Source organism: Strigops habroptila, chromosome Z (genome assembly GCF_004027225.2).
Source record: "Strigops habroptila isolate Jane chromosome Z, bStrHab1.2.pri, whole genome shotgun sequence".
NCBI lineage: Eukaryota > Metazoa > Chordata > Aves > Psittaciformes > Psittacidae > Strigops > Strigops habroptila.
The window spans coordinates 31,315,921-31,342,806 of NC_044302.2; the positions used below are offsets into that span (position 1 = coordinate 31,315,921).

General features: G+C 44.8%; 2 protein-coding genes across 2 annotated transcripts in view; one reads left to right on the forward strand and one right to left on the reverse strand.

Moving 5' to 3' along the window:
- Positions 1 to 16,259, reverse strand: part of RNF38 (ring finger protein 38) — an 81,091-nt gene extending 64,832 nt beyond the window's left edge. The window contains exon 1 of the mRNA XM_030470856.2: positions 15,987 to 16,259. Coding sequence (XP_030326716.1) covers positions 15,987 to 16,152 — 166 coding nt within the window. The 5' untranslated portion in view covers positions 16,153 to 16,259. The remainder of the gene's footprint in view (positions 1 to 15,986) is intronic.
- LOC115619848 (transcription initiation factor TFIID subunit 4-like) lies at positions 16,151 to 26,663 on the forward strand. The gene is made up of 4 exons (XM_030512756.1): positions 16,151 to 16,196; positions 16,349 to 17,257; positions 23,317 to 23,341; positions 23,438 to 26,663. Exons 1-4 carry the CDS (start codon positions 16,151 to 16,153, stop codon positions 23,457 to 23,459), a joined length of 1,002 nt encoding a protein of 333 aa, XP_030368616.1. The 3' UTR covers positions 23,460 to 26,663.
- The last annotated feature ends 223 nt before the right edge of the window (positions 26,664 to 26,886 follow it).

Sequence of the window (26,886 nt, forward strand, 5' to 3'; positions counted from 1 at the left end):
TAGCCCTAGCAGTTCTATCACAAACTGGCAAGTGCCTGAACGGGGCAAAAGAAACATCCTGGCACGAGGTTGGATACTTTCTATAACTATATGACATATGATCTGTATGATACTTTCCCCCCAAGCTGAAAGCAGTCTGCTTCATTATCAGTTTTCATTTTGTACTATCCACTTGCAGCACTTGCAAAATACAGCCTCCCCAAGCACAACAGCAATGCAAGTAAAAAGATTCTGCCCCATAAAGCATGGCACGTTACTTGCCAGTTCAGAAGCCAGGTACTAAGCCTATGAACATGACCAAGGGTCACTTGTTCATTTCTGCAGGATAGGAGGACTGAGGAGAGTCTGACCCTTCTTTAGATTGCTTAACACTTAGCAGATGATGGACCATTCTGTGCTCCGGTACCTGGAAACTTAAACTACAGGAAGGAACATAATGTAAGGTTAGGCCTGGAGAAGTTCGGAGAGAAGAAAATAGCAAATAAAATATTGTATACATCCCCTGGAAATGTTATCTTTGTTTCTCTTCTTCCTCAAGATACCCAGAGGTGATGAATGGTAAGACAAGTTGGAATGCAGGTGATGATTATTAGCAGTTCGGATCTGAATACCAAGGTAAGAAACAAGGGTATGTACATCTGAGACTAAACATTAGGAGAAAAGGAACTGGAGAGAACACCTCCCAGTCACAAGCTCAATTTGGGGACTGTCTAATATTCATAAAGATTCCCACTTCTGCTAATATTGAGATCTTAGGAGTTCAAAGCATCCTTTAACAAGGACCCAACACAAAGCAGCAACTAAAGTAAGTGTTCTCAGTGCAGGCAGTCTCTCAGAAGCCATCAAAGACTGGAAGACCCTGCTTCATGCTCCTAATAGTCCTATGCCTAGGCCTCCTTTCAAGAGCTACGTTGAGAGAGAAAAGCACAATCCGGATTTTATAACTCAAGTACTATCAGCAGCCTGCTTCAAAAAGCCATTTAACGTTAGTTCTCTGAGAGCCAAATGACTAGGCTATGCTCTGGATTTCTAGACACAGATCCTCACTTGTCTAGCTGCCAGTGTTTTCTACATTATTTTCTTAACCAATGCAGCATCTTATGATGGGAAACTCTCCCGGTTTTTACAGGAAATTGTTTCTCTCCGATACTGGCAATCGTACTAGAAAGCTTATGAGAATGAACTTTTAAGTCAAAAATAACTGCAATGGTAAAATGTTTTTAATGAACAGTCCAGTTGGGGAAACAAAGCAAAAGAATGGTCAGATGTTTAGTTCTGTAGGAGAGGGTTAACACAATTCTGTGAAATGATAATATGCCTTTGGGTAATTCAGCTTTTCTGCTTTTTACTTGATAAGAAAGAGAAGCTACCTCGTGTTCATCGTGTGCCTCGAATACTGCTCCTATTATATTTGCCTGTTTCTTATCAAACACAAGGCAAAAAGCACCAAACAAGTTACTAAAACTGTAAGCACAAGACGAAAGGATTAGGCAGGGAGGATCACCTCCCTCACAGAGAGAGGCCTCTCGCTTCAGTCTCCTGATCAGTGATGACTATCAAAAGTGCAGGTACGGAAATGAAGCTGTTCTTTGATTCATGAACAAACCAAATCACATAAATGAAAGTAAAGTTCAAAGAAGTATCTGCACATTGAAGCCACTGCAGCTGGGCATTTTTTCATTCACTTTGCATCACTGTAGAGCTGCACGCAACAGAAAATAAAACCTTTTATTCCTGAAATACTAAATCATTTCTCCTTTTCTCCCCCTTCCACTTTCTCAGGTACGTATTCCTTCATTGTTGATGCTCTCTTTATCATTATCTCCACATGTTTGGTTTTTTAAACAGCCAAAAATATAAATAAATCAATGCCATCACTGTTTATTTACTTCTACAAAGCACTTGTTTACTGTGCGGGTCTGCCTGAGATTTAACCTGTTTGGCCTAACAGCCCCTTAAAGACTACAAAAATAGATTACTAACAGAACAGCATCAGCTCCCTTCACAGTGTCTGCTCAGGGGCAGGCTAATTTATCTGCTACTTAACCACCAATTTCTTACGATTCTCCTTAAGAAATTAAAAAACCTTCTGCCAGTCAGAAGCTATTTACACAGAAACACGGCTAGAAGTACAAGCATGACAGCTTTACACAGAATGCCAACTTCACATTTGGGTGAGAACTGTATGACTTGAGGAGGTCATACACCACAGGCATTCGCGCTTTGCCTACTTTCTGCTATGCTTAAATTCTATGTTACTGACTGGATACTTAGTTGTACCCTTTTCCCTCAAAAATACTATAGAAGATTTACGCTCTAGTAGACTCATCACATCATAAATACTAGTTAGGCAGAGATGAACAGAAAAAGATGAAAACATGTCGCGGTTTAAGCCCACCCAGTAACTCAGAACCACGCAGCTGCTCGCTCACTCCCCCCCTTCTTCCTCCCCCTGCTCCCGGAGAGATGGGGAGGAGAATCAAAAGAATGTGACTCCCATGGGTTGAGGTAAGAGCAGTCCCGCAACTAAGGTATAATACAAAACCACTACTGCTACCACCAATAGTAATAATGATAAGGGAAATAACAAGGGGAGAGGATACAATTGCTCACCACCCACCGACTGATACCCAGCCCGACCCGAGCAGCGATCCGGGCCTTCCGGGTAACTCCTCCCAGTTTCTATACTGGGCATGACGTGCTGTGGTATGGAATACCCCTTTGGCTAGTTTGGGTCAGGTGTCCTGTCTCTGCTTCCTCCCAGCTTCTTGTGCCCCTCCTCACTGGCAGAGCGTGAGAGACTGATCAGCCCTTGATTGGAGTAAACATTACTTAGCAAAAGCTAAAAAAAACCTGATGTGTTATCAGTGTTGTTCCCAGGCTGAAAGTCAAAAACAGAGCACTGCACCAGCTACTAAGAAGGAGAAAAATGACTGCTACACCTGAAATCAGGACAGTATCCACCCCTGGAACGATGGTATGGAATGGTATTCCATACCATTCACATCATGCTCAGATCCCATATTTTAAAATACACTATTGGTTTTTGTCTCATATATGTGTGAATACATATACACACATACATATACACACACACACAAAAAGAGAGATATCATTCCTTAGTCCATAGACCGATCCCTATAAAGTTGCTGAACTCATTCAGTCCATGATGTTGGGCTGCATCTCTTGTAACAGTCTTTCAGAGCTGGAGGGACGGTGTGTAGTGTTGGATTGTTGCCTGCTGATGACACCACTGCACTGGTGTGGTCACTGCTGAGCTTGTCTGGTTTCATCAAAGTTCATTCTTTGTTGCGGTGATGATTGGAGGAAAGTCAGGGTCAGTCGATGGTGACCTGAGGACAGTTCTGCTGCTGCTGCTGGCTTTTCCCATGACTTTATTCTCCATTGATGATCATGACAGCACATATCTTCTTTTCAAAGCCCAAAGTGGTGGAGATGGGCATCTAGCTGATCTAGCTACAAGTGTTACATAGCAGGCAACAGCATACAATTGAGTTCATTGGCTGTTTTCCCCCAAAATCAAATCCCCTTGAGGTACACATCGGACTTCCCCATCTTTCCGCATTGCCCACCAAGTATATCCAGGTCCCTGAGCAAAAGCAACCCCACAAGTGCGTTTGCCTTTACCCGAAGCAGGAATAACCCAGACTGTCTTCCCCAACAAATTCTTTATGTGCACCACAGGAACTTTATCCCCCTCTCCAGTACGTAAAAGTTCTGATTGGGCTGGGCCAGCCCTGTTGGCAGATCCCCTGGTGTTGACCAACCAGGTGGCTTTTGGTAAATGTGTATCCCAGTGTTTGAAAGTCCCACCACCCATTGCTCTCAGTGTAGTTTTTAACAGCCCATTGTACCGTTCGATTTTCCCAGAGGCTGGTGCATGGTAGGGGATGTGATATACCCACTCAATGCCATGCTCTTTGGCCCAAGTGTCTATGAGGTTGTTCCGGAAATGAGTCCCATTGTCTGACTCAATTCTCTCTGGGGTGCTGTGTCTCCACAAGACTTGTTTCTCAAGGCCCAGGATAGTGTTCCGGGCAGTGGCGTGGGGCACAGCGTATGTTTCCAGCCAGCCAGTGGTTGCTTCCACCATGGTAAGCACATAGCGCTTGCCTTGGCGGGTTGGTGGGAGTGTGATATAGTCAATCTGCCAGGCCTCCCCATACTTGTACTTCAGCCATCGTCCTCCATACCAGAGAGGCTTTAACCTCTTGGCTTGTTTAACTGCAGCACATGTTTCACATTTTTGAATAACCCGGGCAATAGTGCCCATTGTTAAGTCCACCCCTCAATCATGAGCCCATCTATATGTTGCATCTCTGCCTTAATGGCCTGAGGTGTCATGGGCCCACCGGGCTAAAAATAATTCACCCTTATGTTGCCAATCTAAGTCCATCTGAGCCCCTTCAATCTTAGCAGCTTTATCCACTTGCTGGTTGTTCTGGTGTTCCTCAGTGGCCCGACTCTTGGGTACATGAGCATCTACGTGGCGTACCTTCACCACCAGGTTCTGCACCCGAGCAGCGATATCTTGCCACAATGCAGCAGCCCAGATGGGTTTACTTCTGCCTTGCCAGTTGCTCTGCTTCCATTGCTGCAACCACCCCCACAGGGCATTTGCCACCATCCATGAGTCAGTATAGAGATAAAGTACTGGCCATTTTTCTCGTTCAGCAATGTCCAAGGCCAGCTGGATGGCTTTCACCTCTGCAAACTGACTCGATTCACCCTCTCCTTCAGCAGTTTCTGCAACTTGTCATAGGGGACTCCATACAGCTGCCTTCCATCTCCGACGCTTCCAAAGCACTGGAGGGGCTCACTGACCTAGATACTTGCCCATACTATCCCACACACCCTGCCACTCATGACTGTCCAGCCTCGGGGAAAATCTCTTGGTGGTCCTCCTATATCGTCCTCTAATCCTAGACAAGACCCGAGCTGGAGCCTGCTTAGCTTCCAAGATTGGACATGATCGGGCATTCTCAGGGTGGTCACGCCGTAGGCAAAACATAGAAAGCATATGCAGCAACAAGCTGGTTCCCAGCAAAAGGAGCAGGATGCTTTCAAGGGCATTGAAAGGATACTCAAGATCTTTAAATTTTCCAAAATCTACTGCTACTGTAAATGGCCTGGTGGGGGAGCAGAGGGTGTGAGGAAATATCTCCTCCATAGGTTGACCCTCCGAGGGAAGGAAAAAGAAAGATGTGTAATTGTTAAAAATTCCCGTTACATAGAGGTGATGACCACAGTGAGGATGCATACCAGCCCAGTTTCATGATCAATGAGTCTATTGTATTACAAGTCATTATCATGAAGCACAGCGAAACAATAACCTTAGCCCAGGCCCCCCAGCCGATAAACATTAAAACAGCAAACATGCTGATACTCTGAGATCAAGCGCAACAACTCCCAGAGAAAATAAATCAACATTGTAACGAGTGACTATTAATCCGAAACAATGAATGCTTATCACAAATATGATTAGACACACTCTGGTCAGATCTGTCGTTATCTCAACCCTTCGTGCCCCACATTGGGCACCACAAAGGACTGTCATGGTTTGAGCCCAGCCGGTAACTCAGAACCACGCAGCCGCTCGCTCACTCCCCCCCTTCTTCCTCCCCCTACTCCCAGCAGGATGGGGAGGAGAATCGGAAGAATGTAACTCCCACGGGTTGAGATAAGAGCAGTCCCGTAACTAAGGTACGATACAAAACCACTACTGCTACCACCAATAATAATGATGATAAGGGAAATAACAAGGGGAGAGGATACAATTGCTCACCACCTGCCGACCGGTACCCAGCCTAGCCCGAGCAGCGATCTGGGCCTCCCGGGTACCTCCCAGGTACTTCCGGGTAACTGAACCCAGGACAAAATACATCAGTGAATCTCTTTTGTATTTTTTTATTTGTACATATTTTACTCACATACCCTACAAGCCTAGAAAAAACCCGCCCATGACTGAACATTGCATCTCTCAATTAATTTATCTGGCACCTTCTGAGAAAGTGTACCAAGTATGACAGCAAAGACAAGACTCAACACCCCCTACACCTCTAAGAATGAAAAAATAAAAATTAAAATTGAAATGCATGCTTTTGTCTGCCAGAAGAAAACAGACAGCTTGCACATCAACCAGCAAGCAAATAAACTAGGAAAAAAGACTGAGAGGCAAAAATGTGGCTTTGCATTCAGCACACCTTTAAATATAGCTATTGATGCTTTACCCAAAAGCATCTATACACAAAACACCCATCACAAAAAGTTTTTCTGGATATGTGGGGAGGAAGCATGTTAAGATGATCATGTTAAAAAATCAAGATTGGAAAAAAAAAATCTCCCAAGACACACTGACACTGGTATGCCTAAGCAAACTGAGTTCTTATCACCACTTTTGACCATCTACAACTAACACAGTCCCAAATTACTGTTACTTCTCCATTTACCCTGCCTGCAGCAGGCAACCCCAAGGGTAATGTGCCCATGACAGCGTCATAGAGAACTATTCAGGTGGAGAGAGACTGCTGGAGCTAGGTAATCCAATCTCCCTGCTCAGACCAGGCCAATATACAGCACCTTGACTGGCTAAGATTTGAGTCTTTCCAAAGCTATAGATTCCATATTGTCTCCAGTTTTCTGCTTCAGTGCTTGACCACCTCAAGAGTGAAAAAAACTTCTTCCTCATGCGTTCCAGCCTGAGCCATATTCCCAGCCTCTTGCTGTAACTGCACACAGGAGTCCAGCTCTATGTTTTCTGCATCCTTCCACAAGAGAAGGGTAGAGACTACTGAGATCCCTCCTGAGCCCTCTCTTCACCAGGCTCTGCAACCCCAGTTCCCTTCACTTCTTCTCACAGGTGATGTGCTCCAGCCCCCACATCTTTCTGGTGTCCTCAAGGGAGCTCAGTCCACTCGGTACCTGCCTTTCCAGCAGTGCTGCACCCACCCATCCACTCCCCAGCCTGACCTTCCACACTCAGTCATCCTGCCCCAGCACAAATCTGCCTGGGTCGGATGCCATCAGGTCCCCAGTTCTCTGGGCTGTCAAGGTCGCTCTAACAGTAGAGCTGCACCCAGCACACCAACTAGTGCCCACAGCACAATGGTACCCGCAAACTAACTGGAGGATCACTATTCCACCAGAGAGACATGTTCAGTAACAGGAGGGGGTTTTGCTGGTGACACCATCCCAGCCACCATCATCACACCATTTTTACCACTTTCACAGCTCTTCCCCAGTTCTTCATGTTCACTATGTCCTTTTTAAAGAAGCAGCCAAAATGCAACAAATCATTGAAGTTGTTTTTCCTCAATATTCAAATTTTTTAGTATTGGTACTTTCTGTACCTCACAGCACAAAAGCAGGATCAATAAGATTTAAATCCTACCCCCTCTGTTCTCCCCCCCCACCAAAGAGAATACCCATTTTTCCAGACTAGGAGTTAACCAGCATATTATGAATTTACAGACTGGATAAACATTTTCTCCTGAGAACTCCAGTGCAGGTTTCAGGATGTAACTGACTTGACCACTCAACCATTCTCACTCAGGATGACCAAGTTTTCCCACCCTTACACTGATTTCAAATTATGAAGAGAAAAATAAATCCATTTAATATTTCATCAACCCAAAACTGCTGCAGATTATTGGTTTAAAGAAGGATTTATAGACACAACTTCTATGGCTTAGCATCATGGGTGGCCAATTAGTTACAGCCAGCAAGCGGAAGATGCTACAGGCACAGGAGACTGACAGAGTTTTAAAAATGAATTTTAGTTTTAATGGGGGGGAAAAAAGAAAATAAAATAAAATAAAAGAATTCTGGGTGTGTCTCCCTCAATTTTTTCAGTCCAGCTCAACACACAGCTATGAAGAACAACATCAAATGTATCTTGGATTCCACTTTCTTGAAATAGGCTGCTGCAGCACATACCACCGTTTGCTGCTTCCCTTCTTCACAAGCACGATCACAGATTTCTGTAGTTTGAACACATTTCTCTCCCAAGTCTCCAAAAATCATAAGGGATGTCTGAAACTGCTCACAAGTCTAACCTGCATCCAACCTCCTAAATCAATTGCAAAAGCAGTTTTCAGATCATATCACAAACACAGTTTTCAGATTGTATCACACAAGCAGCGATCCTGCTCAAAAATGCACACAAACCAGAAGGATCACAGTCTCCCAGGGTTTCTGAGCCAAAACGCTCAATAAATACTACTTCTGCACAAAAATTCTCTCTAAAAGTTGTTGCTTGCTCCTGGTGCCATGTCAACTTACAAACAGGGAAAAAGTGATGCTGTGCAGAAGATTCGTACAGAAAGTCTGCACATACTAAAAATAGGCATATAGCATGTTTTTAAGGGGAATGAAAACATCACTTTAAAATGGCAACCTGTAGGCAGGGAAGAAAAGCCCACCACAGTTCAGATCCTACAGACACTGGCACACATGCCTAATGAAAGCAGAAGTATCTATGCCTAAAAACCAAATCTTTGCAGAGCGAGGGCCCGAGCAGATAATGAATATAAATCTCTAGTGTTTTTACTTTGGAACCTGAACAAACACCAGGTGCAAAGCAGAGAAAGATGAAGAGCTGTGCTGAAAAAAACATGCAGCAAATGTTTCCAAACTGTTATGCTGCAGTTTCTTAGTGCAGGTTCAATCATACAGCACTGTTCCACCTATTCTCCAACAGACCCAACTGTTCTATATACCAGCCATCCTTTGTGGTTTAATTGCCACTCCTCAGGCTCTCATACAAATAGAAGCCATGCAAACAAACACTGTGTATGGCTTTTAGCAATTTGTAAACGATTTCAGGGTAGTCCTCCTAACAGGCAGCTTTCCAGGTATGCAGATTACAAAGCATTTTAATAAGATCCACAGAATTCATACTTTACTCCTCAACATACAGACTGGCAGAAAACATATCAGATAACTAACAACATTCCTCCTGCTCTCCTTCCAAAAAAATGTGCCCTGGAGCACAAATCAGTACCATTGCGGGGAAAAGCCCAATTCCCTCATTCATAAGGGACAGAGAAAACAATCATAAAAATCCTTTAACAGTGTAAGTAATGTTCTTTTGATACTGGCTGCATACCCTGGTGCTACACTTGTGTACATTATACAGAAGAACAACAATTCAGTGAACGACTTTTTCTGGTAAGTTTTTCTGGTCGGTTGATTTTTAAGGGTTTGGGGTTTTGGGGAGAGGAAGGGGGGTGTGTTTGGTTGCGGGTTTTTTGGTTTTGTTGTTGTTTTTCAATTAAAGTGATGCAGTATGTCTCCTTTTTAGACTACCATTTGCCATTTATGATTTTCCCAGAAGCTGGTGACCAAGCCCGAGTGGCAAGAGCTTTGAGCTCTGAAATTCTACAGTGTTTCATTGAAGGCTGGTTATTTTGACAGCCCACGCCCAAGAAAACCACACCAGCTGCTCAACAATGCAGCAAGCAACAGAGTATCGGTGTGGATGCAGAACCCTGGTCATTACAACAGAAACGACAGAAAGATTTTGACACACTTTACCACCAACAGACTGATTACAGATGTTAGTTTTTCATATAGCATGGCTGCAAAGGGCTTGGCATGAGAGGGCGCACGTAGAGGCTCAACCTAAACACGATGTCAGGGATAATGGGAAAAGCAACCCCTGGAGCTGAGAGCTGGGATGCCAGGCTCCCAACTGAGAAAGCACTAGGGAAGAGTGTTTTAAGAACGAACATTTGAAGCACATGTGTGCAATTGAGAAACTCAGGAAACAAAAACCTTGTACACTGTCCTTCCTTTAAACACTTCTGAAAACACTAATGACTTACTATTTAAAAAACTACTTCCTGCATCTTTCCCTAAATAAAGCAAAGTATGTATTCTCCACTCTACATTACACATCAAGTAACTTCCAGAAGGAAGCTTTAAATCATCAGAGAACAGCAGCATTTTTCCCCTCAAGAATGGAGAATTCCAACCACTGAGCATTTACTGTACTTCGCATACACAAAGAAAAAAACAGCTTAGAACAAGTATACACGAATGCAACCAGGTGTTAAAAACCACAAACAGCACCAAAAAACTCCCACAATAAACCAAACAAACCCCAGAAAAACAAAGGTGGGAGAAAGCAGCACCATCGTACTAGAATACTCACGCAAAGGGAGCTCCCACTGCAAACTTCACGCCATGCTCTATGACATTTTGGTACTCTACCTTCTTGTTAACCCACCCACATCTTGCATCACATTAACATGGACAACTCTGATGTTTAGATGACACATCTCCATCTGAACTTCAGCTATGCAGCTGATGCCATGTGAGAGACCACTCAGAATACCTGAGGTGCAAGGACTAAGCAAAAAAGCTGCAATGCTATTGGCTGGAAAAGATTCAAAGCCAATCTTTCTCAGGAAAAAAACCCACAGGTCAAAGAGATCCTGTGCACCTGCAGGTTTCATTTTGCCAAGATAATTTGGGGGTGAAAAAACCCCACTGTATAAGCAGCAAAACTGAATGTAAAAAGTGAAGTAACAAAAACCACTTTTTTTTCTAATTGAGTACAGCTTTTCCCAGGAATTTGCAATATTTACAACCATATTTACTAGTATTCTTTAAAGCAATTTCTCATTTTAACCTTTTTGCAAACATACTTCTCAAAATGTATTGAGAAGGGTGTTGACACTTCAGTTTCTACACCCACCTGAAAGCACAGGTGAAACAGCAAGAGCATAAAATCTGCTGTGCTGCCTAACTTTTTCCTGTAGTAATTTCATCTTGGACAGAAATACCTTAAGGCTCAAATAGCACACGTGGCTGAGATGCCAACTTCGGATGGATATGAAAATGCAAATGTTGTAGCACTGCCATCAAACACAGAAAATCATGCAGGCGTAAGAGGAAACTGTTAGGACATGAACAAAGCTAATTACACACGCATACACATATAGATGTATTCCTGTAATTTTATGTGACATTCCTTTTCTTTGAACTGAGGCTGTACTGCATATTGAATCACCAATCACCTGTTACTAGTTACTTTAACTGAGACCATCAGTTTCAAAACCAGACAAACTCTAACCAAAAACCGTACCAGATGTCAGACCAAAATTGCTTTTCAGCTGCAATGCCTATGGAGTGACACCGGTAGAAAAATGTCAACACACACTCACGTCTAACGCCTTTCCTCTTAATGAAAATTAATCTCTATCCCACTTTCTAGGCAATTAACAACTTTGAGCAAGGCAGTAGCTAACAAAGGATGTGTGAGTTTTCCAACCAAATCAATTGCCAGCTATGTTACAGCTCTGTATTATGTTCTTCTGTGTAGCCCCCCCACAAACTCAGAGTCCTTCTGACAGCTGAAGGGTCAGTTCCCGCAGGTTATCCACTTTGAATCAACAGATACTGACAATACTCAGTGTCTTGATGGATAAAGACCAAAAGGATAGTTTAGATTATTTCAAAAGCAAATGTTGCAAAGCAGAGCATATGTTTCAAAAGTATATGCTTATCTCTGCTCTTTTTCCTATTATTAAACTGAAATTTGTACTGTAGAGACAATTTAGACTTTTTCATTCCTGTGCTCTGACACATTCTACATTTGAAATATGCCAGTATATGCAAGGACAAAGTTGCTCACGCTGAAAGAACTACAATTAAAAGATCTGCGTATCAGTTTCATTTTATGAATTTTCCTAAAAATACATTTATCTCAGCCTCACATTACCTATAAACATTTCCGTCAGTGTGGGGAAATACCAACGTTTGCTAGTATTCACTTCAGACAGTTGGTGGTCGCACCCCAAAAGGATACTTCCAAAGTAACTTCATACAGTACATTTATGGCATAGAACAATTTCAGGCCATACTACTATTGTTTCCAGTTCATATAAGCACAAGTTAATTTAGAAAAAAAAGTCAAAGTGAAATAAAAGAAAACTGTGATAGATTAGTCACTGAGAATGACTTAAAGTGAATGTACCTTATCTGAAAGTAATTGTTATGGAAGCACATTTGCATGTATTTCCCAAATTAATCCCATAAACATGCAACTCATATCTTTTCTAACTAACTTCTTGAACATATGTGTGCTAACATTAATTCCATTACTACAATCTATTCAGACTACAACTAATTTAGGTAGGAAACTAAGCCTTCTATCTTCCTTTATAATTCAACACTAGCAAAACCAGCACACTAACATAGCAAATGATTCTGAGATACTAAAGGTAGTTACAGTCTTCCGAGACGGATTAGTTCTACCCAACAAACACACACAGTAACAGGTTTAAAATACTGTGGTAACTCTAACCAAAAAGTACCACCAAGCCACTTCTTTACTTAGGAATATTGTACTTTAACCAATTCAAATCAAGGTGCTACAACTAGTTTCCATTTTGGGTTATTTTTGTTTGTTTGTTTTTCTTGTATCAAAACCAAGTGCAACTCTTAAAAATCATCCACATGCTGCATGTGCTTCACTTGTTCTGACTAAGAAGTTATCTTTCCACCTTGCTTTATTTTACATGGTTATAAAGCTGTGAAGGCATCACCATGACATAAATCAGAGACCTTGCATCTACCTCCAGGCATGCCAGAATTAAGTATGACACTCACTGTAAAGCTATGGTACGTGCTTTCCAGTTTGAGAACAAACCAGACATACCATGCATAGGTGGTATAACTATGCACAGCTGCTAAAGGCACAAAAGCTTACACCTGCTCATACGAGCATACAGGGAGTTTTACTACTTTATTTCAGTTGCTTAGCCTATACAGTATTAGGCAGCATCACTATGGATTCAAACAGGTTTTTACTGCGCTTAATCAACACACTTGTACTGTCTTCACAAGAAAGTCCATCCCCTCACAGTTTGCAGTTGTGCATGCTTGAAAACTGGCAGTGACCCTTTTCATCAGCAGCCTCTCCAAACTGAACGACTTAGCAGATGCCTACAGTTATCTGACTCACTAAGCACCTCCCATTACTCTTCCCCACAATGTTTTCTGATGGGACTCAGCCTCATGCACATCTTACACAATAATCTTAGTTTTCAAGTCACTCCAACTAAAGATTCTGCCACCTAAGGAGGGCATGCAGTATTGACTAAATTTAGCAAAGTTAACTGGACGACATCCAAAAAGCTGATACGCATAGGAGAAAAGTTGCTCCCATCAGCTATACGCATCACACCAGTATTGTTGAGTACACACAGCTTTCAAAAGCCATCTTCCCTTTCCAAATGCTGCAAAACCTGAGAATGTTAATACAGACCTTATCAAAAAGGTGAAGCTGAAAAGGTCTAACAGTTTCCACTATGGACACACTTCTCTTTTCCTAGCTGCCAACCTTGCCTCTAGGTGGGTTTCTCTTTTTCACAGAGCAGATGCATATACCCCAGTGAAAGCAAAGTACATTATGGAAGGTGAATTGCCTCTTAAGATCAGGATCAATTTCCTGAATGAAACAAAGAATCACAGCTCTTCAGTCCAGCGCTTTCTAGTCCATTAGAGAAAAATGCAAAAGAAACGGTAACAGCAAAAAAAGGAAAAAAAAAAAAAAGGCAAACCAGCCATCCCTAAATATTTTTCTGCTGGGAGGAAAGTAGTAAACATTCTCCTATATGCAAAAGTAAACTCTGCATATAAACTACAGTAATTTCACTAACCCCATATGTTTCAAGACCAGACACAGTGCAGATTTGTATCAAAAAATAATATATTAGGACCACCAATAGGAGAGTACCACTTTCAAGAGCACGACCAAGAGGATGCTCAGCAAAAGCGCCCAAGTTCAGCCCTGATGCCAGACTCCGGTGCATCATTTCTTATCCTGGTGGCAAATACTTGAATGAAACAGGCAGACTTTCACAAAATCAGAATAACCATCTTTGGAGAAAAACAAATACATTTCTCATCTCCAATCTAGAAATCTCCTGCATTTGTCTGTAAATTATGACATTTTCTCAAAATTAAAAGAATCAGAGATCATACTTCCTGAAGATACTTTATGTATTCTTGAGATTATGGCTGACAACAAACTACTACTAATCTACTACAAATCTGCTACTGTGACTTAACTGTATCCTACAACTTCATCAGTTAACTCGGGCATCTGCAAGGCATGTTTTGAGCAAACTGGTTCTGCTTTTACCATTAACACTACAATGTTAATGGTAAAAGCACAGAACTTCTAAGCATGGGATCTGTTCTAGAGAATACCAAAATTTCAGGAGAAACCCTTTCCCTTTTTGAATAATAAAAAGCTCAGCATTTCCTAATCCAACAGTAAGGTCCTTGCATACTAGGCCTGTGGTGAATTCACTGTATGATAACCGTATATGAAGAGTTCCTTTTTTCAGCAAGATTTTCCAAATCATGGGAGATACAAAAGGTTTTATCTCCCAGCAGTAGCACACCGGGTCAATTTGTCTATCAGATAATTAAGACCCTGGGACAGTTAGGAGAAGTTTTGAGACCAGGCTTTAGGAAAAGGTTCTCACCTACACTCCTAGCAATTAAAAAAGGGTTAAAAAAAAAAAAAAAAAAAAAAAAGAAATACAGTTTTATCAGGTAAAACCTCCATGTCTAGATGACATATATTGGAAGAATATTTTTCTCCTATATATTTTACTTAGAAGGCCCAAATAGCAGGATGGGTGAGACTGATATTCTCCATGTGCTGCATGGTCTCAGCACACAGCAAAAGCTATTTTTGAGCCATGTAATACAATTCAAAGGTAAAAATTCAAGTTCTTCCTCAACTTCCTACATGGTAATCAGAGCCTTAATATGCTGCCGACCACAGATTTCAAGAGGGACTTGTCTATAAAGCCTACTTAATTTCAGAGCAAGATTTCCATCAGTATAAACACCAATACTACAAACTCCTGTAAATCATCCCAGTCAGTCCCCAAGTCATGAACACCACTAAAATTATGTTCTAAGGGAAGAATAATTAGATATCTTATTTCTCCACCCTCTAGGTCCAGAGAATGTCTGGTTTTCTGTCATTCTCCCACACCACTTCGTAATTACTGACTTCACACACACATGATCAGTTTCCTTCTGGCTGCCATTCACAAAATGATGTTTAGGAAAACATCTAAAGGCCCCAGTCCCGAAACACCAAAGGCTCTCGTTTAAATTTGAGCATGTGGGAACCTCTCAAGAAGTCCCAAAGCAGTTCTGGTGTCTGACAACGAGCACATCAGCCCAGGCATCGGGACCTCGGTCCTTAAAACATCGAAGCTCCACGACAGGAAAACCAAAAAGACCCTGGTTCAGACAGACTCCGGCTCAGGGAGACCCCGCCGCGGGCTATATCTGATAGGGAACTCAGGAACACGTGGGCCCCAAAGGCATCCACCGGGGTTCCCACGGAGGCACCCCAACCTCCAAGGCACGTCGGAGTTCCGCGCAGGTACCGGAGGTGACCTGCCGCTGTGCACGGGATTCCCGCAGGTACCGCTGCCCGCAGCGAGGGGCAGCGCCTGCCTCAGGGACACGGACCCGAAGAATCCCTTTCGGGAGCGCGGCCCCGCGGGCTGGCTGCAGGCCGGCGGCCGCTGCAGGAGGAGGAGGAGGCCGGGCGAGGCCGGACAGGCCCCGGCGCTGCCGAGGGCGCACCACGGCCAGGCCCGAGGCGCGGCGGCACCGGCGGTGGGGCAGCGCTGGCGGCGGGGCGGGGACCTGAGGCGACACCCGCAGCCCCGCGCTTCACAACGCCGCACCCGGCCGACCGGAGGCCTCGGCACCCCGCGGCTGACGGGCGACACGCGGCCCGTGGGCTGCCGCCCTGCGACCTGCCCAGCTCCGTCCCGCCGCTACCGGACCCCACCCGGGTACGGGTCACCCTCCGGCACGGCCGCGGCTCCGGGCGCTGCCGAGGCCAACTCGAAGGCCCCTCAGCCCGGCGGCGGCGGACACCCGGGGTTGAACCACCCTCTCGGGCCCTTCGCGCTCACCTGGTGGTGGGCCCCTGGCTCCCGGGGCGGCGCGGGGTGTGCCGTGTCCGGCGGGGCTGCCCCGGCCCTGGCTGCGCGCTCCCGGCTCTGGCAGGCTCGGCCCGTGGGGGAGCGGCGGCGGGCAGAGGGCGGGGGGCGGCTGTAAGCGACCGGAGCCGCCGCTCATGGCGAGCCCGTGGAAGTCGGAGCGAGCGCGGGTCCGGGGGGGCGGCAGGAGGAGGCAGGCGGCCGAGGGGGAGGCGGCGGCAGCGACCTCAGCAGCAGGGGAGGAGGCGGCGGAGGAGGCGGGGGGCGGCGGCAGGGAGGAGGAGAAGGCAGGCAGGAAGGGGGCGGTGGAAGAAGCCGCGCATCGGCGGTGCCAGCCCGCCTCACCGGGCTGCTGGAGGGGCTGCGGCCGCTCGCCGCCGCTCTCCTCGCCGCGCGGAGCGGGGCCGCGATCTCGCCGGCGGGCGGGGGGCAGGCAGCAGGCGTCGGACGGAGCCCTGCGGGGCGCCGGGCGGGCAGCCACCTGCATTGCTCCCCGCTGCGGCGCCAGGGCACGGCGGGACCGGTTACAGCCCGCGGGGAGATATCAACAGCGCCTGGACCAGCAGTGGGAGCGGGCGCTGAGCCGTCCAGGGAGGGAGACGCGACCGCAGCCGCCCGGCTTGCCGCCCAGGAGGAAGTCCTGCCCCGCCTGCTTCCTCCGCCCGGGCCCGGCGGGCGGGAGCGCTCAGCGCAAAGCCTCCCCGAGGCCGCTCGCCCCCCGCACAGCGCTGCCGCACGGAAGCAGCGATACCGGGACAAGGTCAGCTGGGGCTCACGCCGCGGTCAGCCGAGACCCCGGGGCCCAGGGCGCCTCAGCCCGCCCCGAGCAGACCCAGACCCTGCGCGCCGAGCCCGGAATCATCCTCGCGTTGCGCTGCTGCGGGGTATGCTGCGGGCCTTCGGCCGCTGGGGCCTCACCGCCCGCCCCCCCTCCACCGCACCGCGCCGAGCGCCGCCGTGCTCCGGTGGCACCGACGGACTGACCGCCCGCAGGAGCGGGCAAAGGCCGCGATCGATTGGGCGGGCGGGCGGCTGCAGGGGCTGCACCGGGGCGGGGCCGGGGCTGTGGAAGTGGCGGGGACCGGGACGGGCCCTGGCAGGTCGGGAGGTGTCCGCCGGGCTCGCTGGGACAGGCCGGTCACCGTGCGGGGTAGGCTGCGGCTGCCGGTGCGAGCAGAAAGTCGGAGCTGTCGATAAACGCCTGAAGTTGTCACGGGAATTGCGGTTTATGGCGTTGGTGTCAGGTAAGCGCCGTTCAAGCGAATCCATTGGCGTGAGGAGGTGCCGGGAACGCGGCTGAGGGTTTCTCCGAAAGCAGTGGGAATGCCGCTGTGCGAGCTAGCGGCTCTGTTGGGATGAAAGCTGCACTTACCCAGCTGGGCCGGCGGGGTTTGGCTTTCGGGAAGAGCAAAAAGCGGGAAAATCCATACATGCATCAGCAAACAAAAAACGCTGCTTGGCAAGATCTGATAGTTGGGGGGATGTGCTTGCTGGCATCGATAGAACAACAATCCTGCGAGATCGAAATGTGCGCTTGGAGAATTCTTTCCGTATCGCACATCACCACCTCCTATGCAACGCTGTGAGTGGGAAAGGTTTCTTCAAAGCCTACCTTCGCCAGCATTACCCCGCTGTGCCACCCTTTCCCCTCACTCCTTCATGTCACTGATGGAGGCTTTCACCTACGGTGGGACAAGATGATCATGACCCCACAGAGGCCAGCACCCTGGGGACTTGTGGCTCACTGCTGACATGGTTCATGTGTCCCAGCAATTACATGAGGCCACTCAAAGCCTTTCTCGATGTGTTTGCTTAAAGCCCACAGAGCCAACCCCTCATGGCTCCAGCCCCAAACCAGGAAACAACTACAACAGCTCCTGTCTTGTAATGTGTTGCGTGGATGTTGGGTGACAGAAGCTTCCCATGAGCCACAGTGTGCACTTGAGCCCAGAACTGCCCCCGTGTGCTGGGCTGCACCCCCAGAGCGTGAGCAGCAGGTAGAGGGAGGGGATTCTCTCCCTCTGCTGCGCTCTGGGGAGACCCCCCCTGCAGTCCTGGTCCAGCTCTGGGGCAACAACACAAGAGGGATGTGGAGCTGTTGGAGCAAGTCCAGAGGAGGCCACGGAGGTGCTGTGAGGGCTGGAGCAGCTCTGCTCTGGAGACAGGCTGAGAGAGCTGGGCTGGTTCAGCCTGGAGAAGAGAAGGCTCCGGGGAGACCTTAGGGCAGCTTCCAGTGCCTAAAAGGGGCTACAAGAAAGCTAGAGAGGGGCTCTAGTTGAAACTAGATGAGCTTTAAAGGTTGCTTCCAATGCAGACCAGTCTGTGATTCTATTATGATCCTGTGGAACACAAAGGTCTGAAGTTCTTTCTTGTCATGTATTCTGTATCACCTTTCCAACGCATCTGCAGGTCTTTTCGATTACTGCTGTAGAGTAAGCACATGCAAGCACATGCAGCTGCATGAAGCTCCTGGCAATACACAGATGGCAGAAAGAGATGAACAGAGTCACTGTTGCTTTGTGATGATTCATTTTTCACTTACTTCCTGGAGGGAAATTGCTTTAAAACTACTCCCGTACTGAAGTTACTACATGAGACTGCGCTGTGGCACAGACTTCCTTTTCTTTGTGAACCATCCAAAACTTTGCATAGAGTATTTTATACTACAGGGAAAGGTGTGAAAATGGCATCAGTCCTTCAACTAAGACAACATTTTGATTTTTCTGCACCTTGATTGTCTTCCAGAAATAAGCAAAGAAAATATGTTTCTGCAGTATGAAGCTACTTCAACTCTTGATCCAGCATGCACTCCATACTATAGGCTGTCTGTCTGCAGCTGTGCAGACAACTTACCTTGACAGTTCTGGTGCACTGCTCTTCATTTACTTCTGAAGCTGAGGAGTTCCATCTTCCTGTTGGTTCTAAATTTAAATCAAGCCTTTTCCAGATAATATCATTACAAGAATTAGATCCAAGTATGTTTTAATTCTAATAGGACAAGAAAAGGTAATGCCTTTAGCCTAATACCTTATTAGGGTAATTACCACTTTGGCAAACCATCAAGCTTTTGGCCGTATACAGAAAGCCTTCTTCAGGTCTGCTTGAAGTCTTCAGGTACTTAAAGACAAGGTTTTCTCTTTTTAAGGTTTAAAACAACTGGTATTTTAATTCATTTTCCTAACCAGAAACATATGGATGTTGAGATTTAAATTCATTGATGGTTTACATGAAACAGATCCAGGGAAAAGTTATAATCAGTGGGGCTTTTCTTTTTCTCTTCTCTCTCCTCTCTTCCCTTCTCTCTCTCTTTTTTTTTTTTTTCATTTCCTTGTTTTTTCTTTTTTATCTATTGTGACTTCTATTTTGTTTTAAACTTCATGAATTTGTAATACTGCAATGGTCGGAAAGCTACTGCACTCAGAATTGTGGAGCTTTTTTCTTTTCAGGTGAATTCAGACCTCACTGTTTTGAGTCAGAATGATCACTACAAGAACATCTGACACTGATGTAAGCTCTTTTGCAGACCAGGACTGCTTGTTTCTTCAAACCTCATAACTAATTCTGCATAAAAAACAACACAGAGTTTGAGTCTAGATTTCCATATCTCCAAATGGTCTGCAAGAATCAGTCACAAGAACCAGATTCTTGGTTCTTACCATAGTCCAGTGTTGAAAACAGTGATATTAGGTATATTGTTCCATTAAAAATAGAGTAAGTTAAACTCCCAGTGTGCCCAAGACACCTCTTAAAAGCTGGTAGCAGCTGAAGTGTTTAATGCTTTGTGTTTTGCAAGCCAGACTTCGCAATGGGATGATTTTAACCCTTAATCCTCCATTATCTCTTGTTTTGTACCCCTCAGTGCTGCTGAAGTGCCTGATTATGAGAGGGACATATAGAAGAGATCTACTGCAAGCAAGACTGATGAGATGGCAGTTAGTTGGAAAAAATAATTCAGGAGGGAGTTGTGTCAGACTTTTTAAAAAGATGCCTCTCTCATCAGAAAGCAGATATACGTCTTTCAGAAGGCAAATAAACTGCAGATTTCTTGTACAGAAAAAATACATATCCAGCTTCCTGCAGACAATAATCTGTTTTTTAAGTAGCTGAGAAGCACCTATGAAATCAACAGTGCATAAACCCCTCCTTCTTGAGTGCAGTACGGGTGGAGTATGAGGTATTTCCACTGGCACTAACGTCACGACTGCTGCATTTTCCGTGTCTGCAGCTGTCTGTTGCTTACTGCAGGCATAGCCTAAGTTGCCATTTGTGAGTTGGAGGCCAGTCCTACCAGATGCTGAGTTTCTGCTGTAGGAGTCGCTGGCTTAGCATCTGACTAAGGACAGATCTGCAGGGACTAGAGCAAGTCTGTTGTTGAGGCTGCTACTGGGACATCAAGTGATGGGACATCTTTACAGTGAGGGTGGTAAAATGCAGGTGTGGGTTGCCCAGAAGGGTGGTGGTTGCAGCATCCCTGGAGACACTCAAGATCAGGCTGGATGTGGTTCTGGGCAACCTGATCTAGTTGAAGATGTCCCTGCGCATTGCAAGGGGGTTGGACTAGGTGACCTTTGAAGGTCCCTTCCAACCCAAACTATTCTATGATTCTATGATACTATGATTGTGAACCTCATTGAAGAATGAGAAATGCAGAAGGCAGCATGTCAATACCTGCTTCTGTGATTATAGACTGTTACGGAGAGATGGGATCCATCTATCTCATAGGGGCAGAAGAATCTTTGGCAGCAGGCTGGCCAATTTGGTGAGATGGGCTTTAAACTGGAGGACTTGGGGTGGGGGGGAGCGAGGGTGTCCAGCGTGCCAATGCTCACACCATTGCTTCCCCCTGGGGGATAGATCTTGCTAACCAGTGCAGGGATAGGTGTCGCTTGATTGCCTCTCAAGATGAGGATTGTAGGGCTAACTGTATTAAGGGTGTTTATGGTGAGTCTTACATCTCTTCTAAAGAACCTAATTGTGAAATTATAATTTAAGCACCCATTGCTTTTAGGAACTTCACAGAACATGCCCTGCGCAGTACTTTGAACACAAGCCTATGCTGTCTGCTATAACTTCCAGGTGTATTAGACCTAAAGACCCCTCAGCTGTATTCTGTCAACATGAGGAGACCATTATGCAGCCAAGTATGCAATAGTTTAAGTGTCCTGTGCCTTACCTAACTTCTCAGCAGTTATCTCTGTGAAAAGCCCTTTCTGTTTTGTAAAATTGTCCCCAAAGTAAGATACTTCTTACAGCTTGATTAAAGAAGGTAGGACAGGATGCTAAATCAGGGATTCCCTCACTGGCTGCCGTGCTTCAGGTATAATGTGTATGGTAATTTCTCTTTCACTGAGGTGCGTTTCCCTCCTAGCCAGCACAGCCCTGCTATATCTATCTCAGAACAGTAGATTTTCTGGATGAATTATGTTAAACCAATGCCTCTTTGGGGCAGTTGGAATTACTGTCAACATGTTGACCAAGTTATTGGTCTGCTTTTCCACTGAGCCCTTTCAAAGCCACTCAGCTGGGCAGATGAATGAGACACATTGGAGGACTCCAGCTATTCAGTTAGTAAGTAAACCAAAATGTCATTTGAGATTTTACCAGCAGTTCTTGTGAACAGCATTATTTGATAGTCGCTGGTGTGGAAAGACATTAAACAGTTCCCACCGCTCAAATGATTGTTGGAAGTCTTGGTTTGCACCAGCCTAGGGTGAGTGATAGTGCAGGGCTAGGTATTGTTATAACTTTATGACTACAGCTCTGTAGAACTGGGGAGGATGTGCGATTGTGGGAGGGGTTTTGTGTCTGAATGCATAGTATATCCAGGCAGCGAGGAACAAATAAGCATCAGTTAGCATATATATCTTTGGGAAGTCTGAAGGCAGATTGCCTGTTCCAGTGATGCATAAGATATCAAAAGAGAGTCCAGAAGGATGGCAATGGGTGGAAGATTTTTCATAGAGATGAAGGAGCATTGATGAAAACAAGGAGAGGTTGAGAGTTGTCTGTGAGGATTGGAGAGGGGGAGGAGAACTCAGCTGGTGTTTAACCTTTCAACTAAGGCATTAGCAAGCAAGAGGGAAGCGCAAGGACTGGTGAATTCCTGAGCCACAACTTGCGTGGGACAGGATCACAACTGCGGTTCCCTATTTGGGAACTTGGGTGAAAACCTAACATCAGCCTAAAAGTGACCAGCAGCACCTGCATTTCATTCCTTGTGTCTGCCATACAATAGCAAGATCTTGCCTGAACCCAGGAAAGAGGAAGGCCCCAAAACTCACAGCAACCATGGGTATGTGGAAGGATACTGGCTGGAAAGTCAGGATGATGTGCCCAAGATGATATAAGAACTATGTAGCCAAAGTAGAAGGAAGAGCCAAGTTCTCTAAGTCCCATCTAGTGTATGCTTGATAATGTCTTCCATTCTACAAGCCTCAGTGTACCTGACTGCGTGTAGGGAAGGTGTGAATGTAATGAGCTTGATACTGGGAAAATACCTAGAATGAATCCAGTCAGTGAGTGCTGCAAGAAGGGAAATTTTAGGAAATCCTCTAGGGCTGGATTGAGTAAGCCACAGCCTAGAGCTCCTGCTGTGTTGCTGGCCTGAAAGTCAGGCAAATATGAGACTTTGTGCTGGGTTTCCGGAAGTTTCCAGTCACAGTCTTCCCCCCCTACCCCAGCTCCTCTCTCCTGCCGTTCAGAATGATTTATGACTTGGAGCAGGATGGAGCCTATGGTACTGTAGTACTTGACAAGCATTCTTGCAAAGACCAAATCTCTCTCCTGTATGACCCTAGCAAGCCAACTAAATTCTACTTCTATGTCTGCTCCTCCGATCAAACCTGTAGAGCTTACTGGAGTTATGCACAAGAGCATATGCAGTCCTGTCCCTTTTCTTGGAGGAACTGCACAGCAAACCTGGCAATAATAGGGTATATGGTCACTATGTGTATACATGTACATATGCATAAACTTACGCACATACACATGCATGTATGCACATACCAATACACACACGGCCATATTTGGAGAAAACAAATTCTGGATATACAGAAACTTCATGAACTCTGAAAACTCTGTAAATAAGATGGCAGTCCTTTTTCCTTAAAAACTGCTTTTGACTATGAGCTGTCATATTCACTGCTAATTGATCACAAATTCGACTTTGCTTATTGCTGCTTTCTAGCTCCTCATTAAGGATGGCCTGAGCAGCCTTGTACTATTCCCTGCAAAAATGCAGATTCCAAGTCTGCACTGCTGGCTGTCTTAATCCTAAGAACCCTAATGTTTTTCATCCTTTCAGCACATAGAAGAACATCAATCATCATGTGAGTGACTGCTGTTAGAGGTTTCGCTTTGAAGATGTGGCTGATTCATGCAGTGAAGGCTGCTTACTCCCCCACCTTCTCCTTTCCTCCATTCAGGCCAAGCAGCATAAGATTCTGATTTACTAATGAGAAACTGGAAGTCATTGAACAACAGTCCTCACGTGACATGTCTGTAAGTATTCCAAGTGTCAGAAGCAGGACTGCATTTTAGCTGTTAGAACATTAGAGGAGTGAAGAAGTCCAAATAATAGGAAAAGCTTTATGAAGAAAGTTTTAATTTATGTTTTGTTCATTCGTGATGATTATAGATGAAAGATGATGAAAATACATTGCCTTTTGTTTAAATTAGGTTAAATTTATATAATGGCATATCATCACTTAAAGCCCAGCAAAAAGTTTACAATAAATCTTGCAATCATTAACACTTACTGTATAAAACATACAGATAGCACAATTAAAACCCCAGCCTGATTAAAATCCCAGCCTCTCCTGACCCTTCTGAGAGCAGAAGAAACTCCTTTGTGTAACCAAAGGAAAGTCTAAGTGCAGTTGGAGTTAAAAAGTCACAAATAATCACTAGAAAATAATGATTTCAGAGTAATGTATTTAGAACATGATTTAGAACTAAGTTACTAATGCTATAAACCACCTCCATTTCATCTCTAAAATATTTCTGTGAGTTTCTGTGCAGTGGATGGTGGGCTGCATGTGCTTGTTTTTGAATTAAGCTTAAAAGACATTCTCACAGCAGCAAACTAGAAATGGCACCAACAGCATCACAGTGATTTACAGTGATCAGTAATGTAGGGGCATAGTACAAAATTTTTGTTGTCAATCAGGTTGTCATCCATGGAAAGGAAGAAATTGCACAGGCAGAGTATCACTTACTAAGATGAAAACTTGTTTCATGCATTAAGCGTAAGTATTCTATAAGTAAAATTAAGGTCAAAGAGTGCTTAATAAACTACATATGTATGTGTATATATATCTATATATAAATTCAGACTTACACTTTCCTCGTAAAATAAGTGAAAGGAGGAAAATAAATAGTAGCTATACTTTTAAAACAATACAAAATGACCTCATGTGGTTTATTCTGTTTTGACTTGTTCCTTTCCAGAAAGGTCCACAGATATTAGAACCCTGCTTAGCAAACAGCTGTTCCATTTATAAAGTCATCATAGCTGCAGCTAAAGTAATACACCACAGGACAGGCAGTAATAAAAAAATTGTGCTTATTCCAGGAAAATGCAGTAAAATTTAATCTAGATAAACAGATCTTGCTAATTTGTTAAGTTACCAGGTAGGTGAATATTTGCCCTGTGATGGAATGATCATCTAGACACAGCTTATCTTCAAATTTGACAGCAAACAACTTTGAATACAAGAATAAAATTACAAGCATATGCAAGTAGAAATCTCAATAGAAAATGAAATGCATGAGTAAAATTATCAGGCCAAAGGGTGGCTGCATGGTAGTTCTTCCTGGCATCATCAAAGTTAATGAAGAGGAAAATGCAGAGAAACAGGTAAATTCAGTTACTATCAGAAAGATAGCTGAGCTGTATACATGAACATTGCTATTTCCTATAAATAGTGATGAGCCCAAATCTGAAGTGTTTGCTTACAGAATTTACCCTCAGTGCCCCTCAGTGGGAGGGCAGAGGAGGATAGTCTCCGTCACAAGCATGAGCACCAAAATATGTCTGATTATTTAGTTCTCAGGTTTTGAATGTGGGCACATCAGTTAAATTGATTTTTCAGCCCTTCCTATGCTTTGCAATTGATAGTAGGATTATGAATATCCCAACTTGCCTGCAAGCCGTCCTTGTCTGACTTGAAGGTGCTATGTGGATACTCCCTCTTCCTCTGGCTCTGCATCTGGAACCCTTCAGGTTACTGGCTTTGGCTGGGATGAAGTTGATTTTCTTCATAGCAGCTTGTATGTTGCTATGTTTTATATTTGTGAACAAAGGTGTTGATAATTGGTTTAGTAACTGCTGAGCAGCACTTCCACTGCTGAGCAGCACCAAACAGCACTATTCTGTTTCTCACATTTTTCCACCAGCAAGCAGGTTGGGGGTGCACAAGCAAGAAGCTGGGAGTGGTCAGAACTGGGATAGATGACCCCAGCTGACGAAAGGGATATTCCATACCATACAGCTTCATGCTCAGAACTGAAAGCTGGGGGAAGAAGGAAGAGGGAACATTTGGAATTATGGTGTTTGTCTTCCCAAGTAACCATTGTGTGTAATGGAGCCCTGCTTTCCTGGGGATGGCTGAACACCTGCCTGACCATGGGAAGTGGTGAATGAATTCCTTGTTTTGCTTTGCTCTTGAGCATGGGTTTTGCTTTGCCTTTACGTGTTTAACAGTCTTTATCTCAACCCATGAGTTTTCTCACTTTAACCCTTCTGATTCTCTCCCACATCCCTCTGGGTGGGAGTGAACAAGGGGCTATGTAGGTTTTAGCTGCCTGATGGGGTTAACCCATGACAATCTACCAACAGCAAGCTCTGGCCATTGTATCTGGGGGTGTGGGTGTGTGTGTCTTTCAAATAAAACAGAAGTTAAAAGCTGTTAGACATGGACATATGCTTTTTTCCTTATGTTGCTGATTTTAGCTTTTAAGGCAGCCCTATGATTTCGAAGCAGATACTGTGGCTGTTGTCTGCTGCCAGTTGTGGAACCGCAGTGACGGTCTGGCAAAGCACTGGTCCCTGGCTCTTCAAGCAACTTCAAAGGTGTTTTCCTGGGTAAAAACACAGGTCCAAACTCCAAAGCAGCATCTTCCCTTGCTTCTCCTGGTGGAGAGTGGCACACACATTTGACATCTGCTTCATCCAGTCTTACTAGTTTGATTCCTTTGCCTGTGCAGGGGACCCTGAAGCCTAGCATGTGTGGCACAATGATCTGCTGAACTTGAGGCTCAGTATGAGAGTTAAAGAAAATTCCACAAGTAGCTTCATGCACCTAATGGGACTGTCTACTCAAGACTGACTGAGGGGTCTTTGTAGCCTCTTATTACATTCGTTCAAAAGTAAAAGATTTAGCTGGAAATGCTTAATGCCTGCATGACTCAGGCACCAAAGTTCTGTTCCAGAAAAGTTAAGGCCCAGATCTTCAGAGGTAGATGTGTGCCAAGCTGTCATAGGTTTGAGCAGGAGTTAGGCGTGCTGGCTAGGATTTCAAAAGATGAATGCACAGCATTAAAATTTGGCCTTTAGGAACCCCACAGGACTTTGTGAAATGCCATTTTCAAACTAGGAAAGTAATGTCCTACTCCTCTTTTCCACAGTTATCTATTAGTTTTCAGTATTTTGAAAAACTGTATACCCATTTCAGCAAAAATATAGTTAAATGTTTACCATCACTAAATCATGCTTTAATGAACTCTAACAAATAGAACTAATAATGTTAATTAACATATTTAATGTTTTTAAACAAATTGAAATGTCAAGGCATGATTAAACTGTTAATAACAAAAGTCTTCAAAATAAACAGTGCTAAACTTTGGGAACAGGTCTTTAGCTCAGCATTTTCAT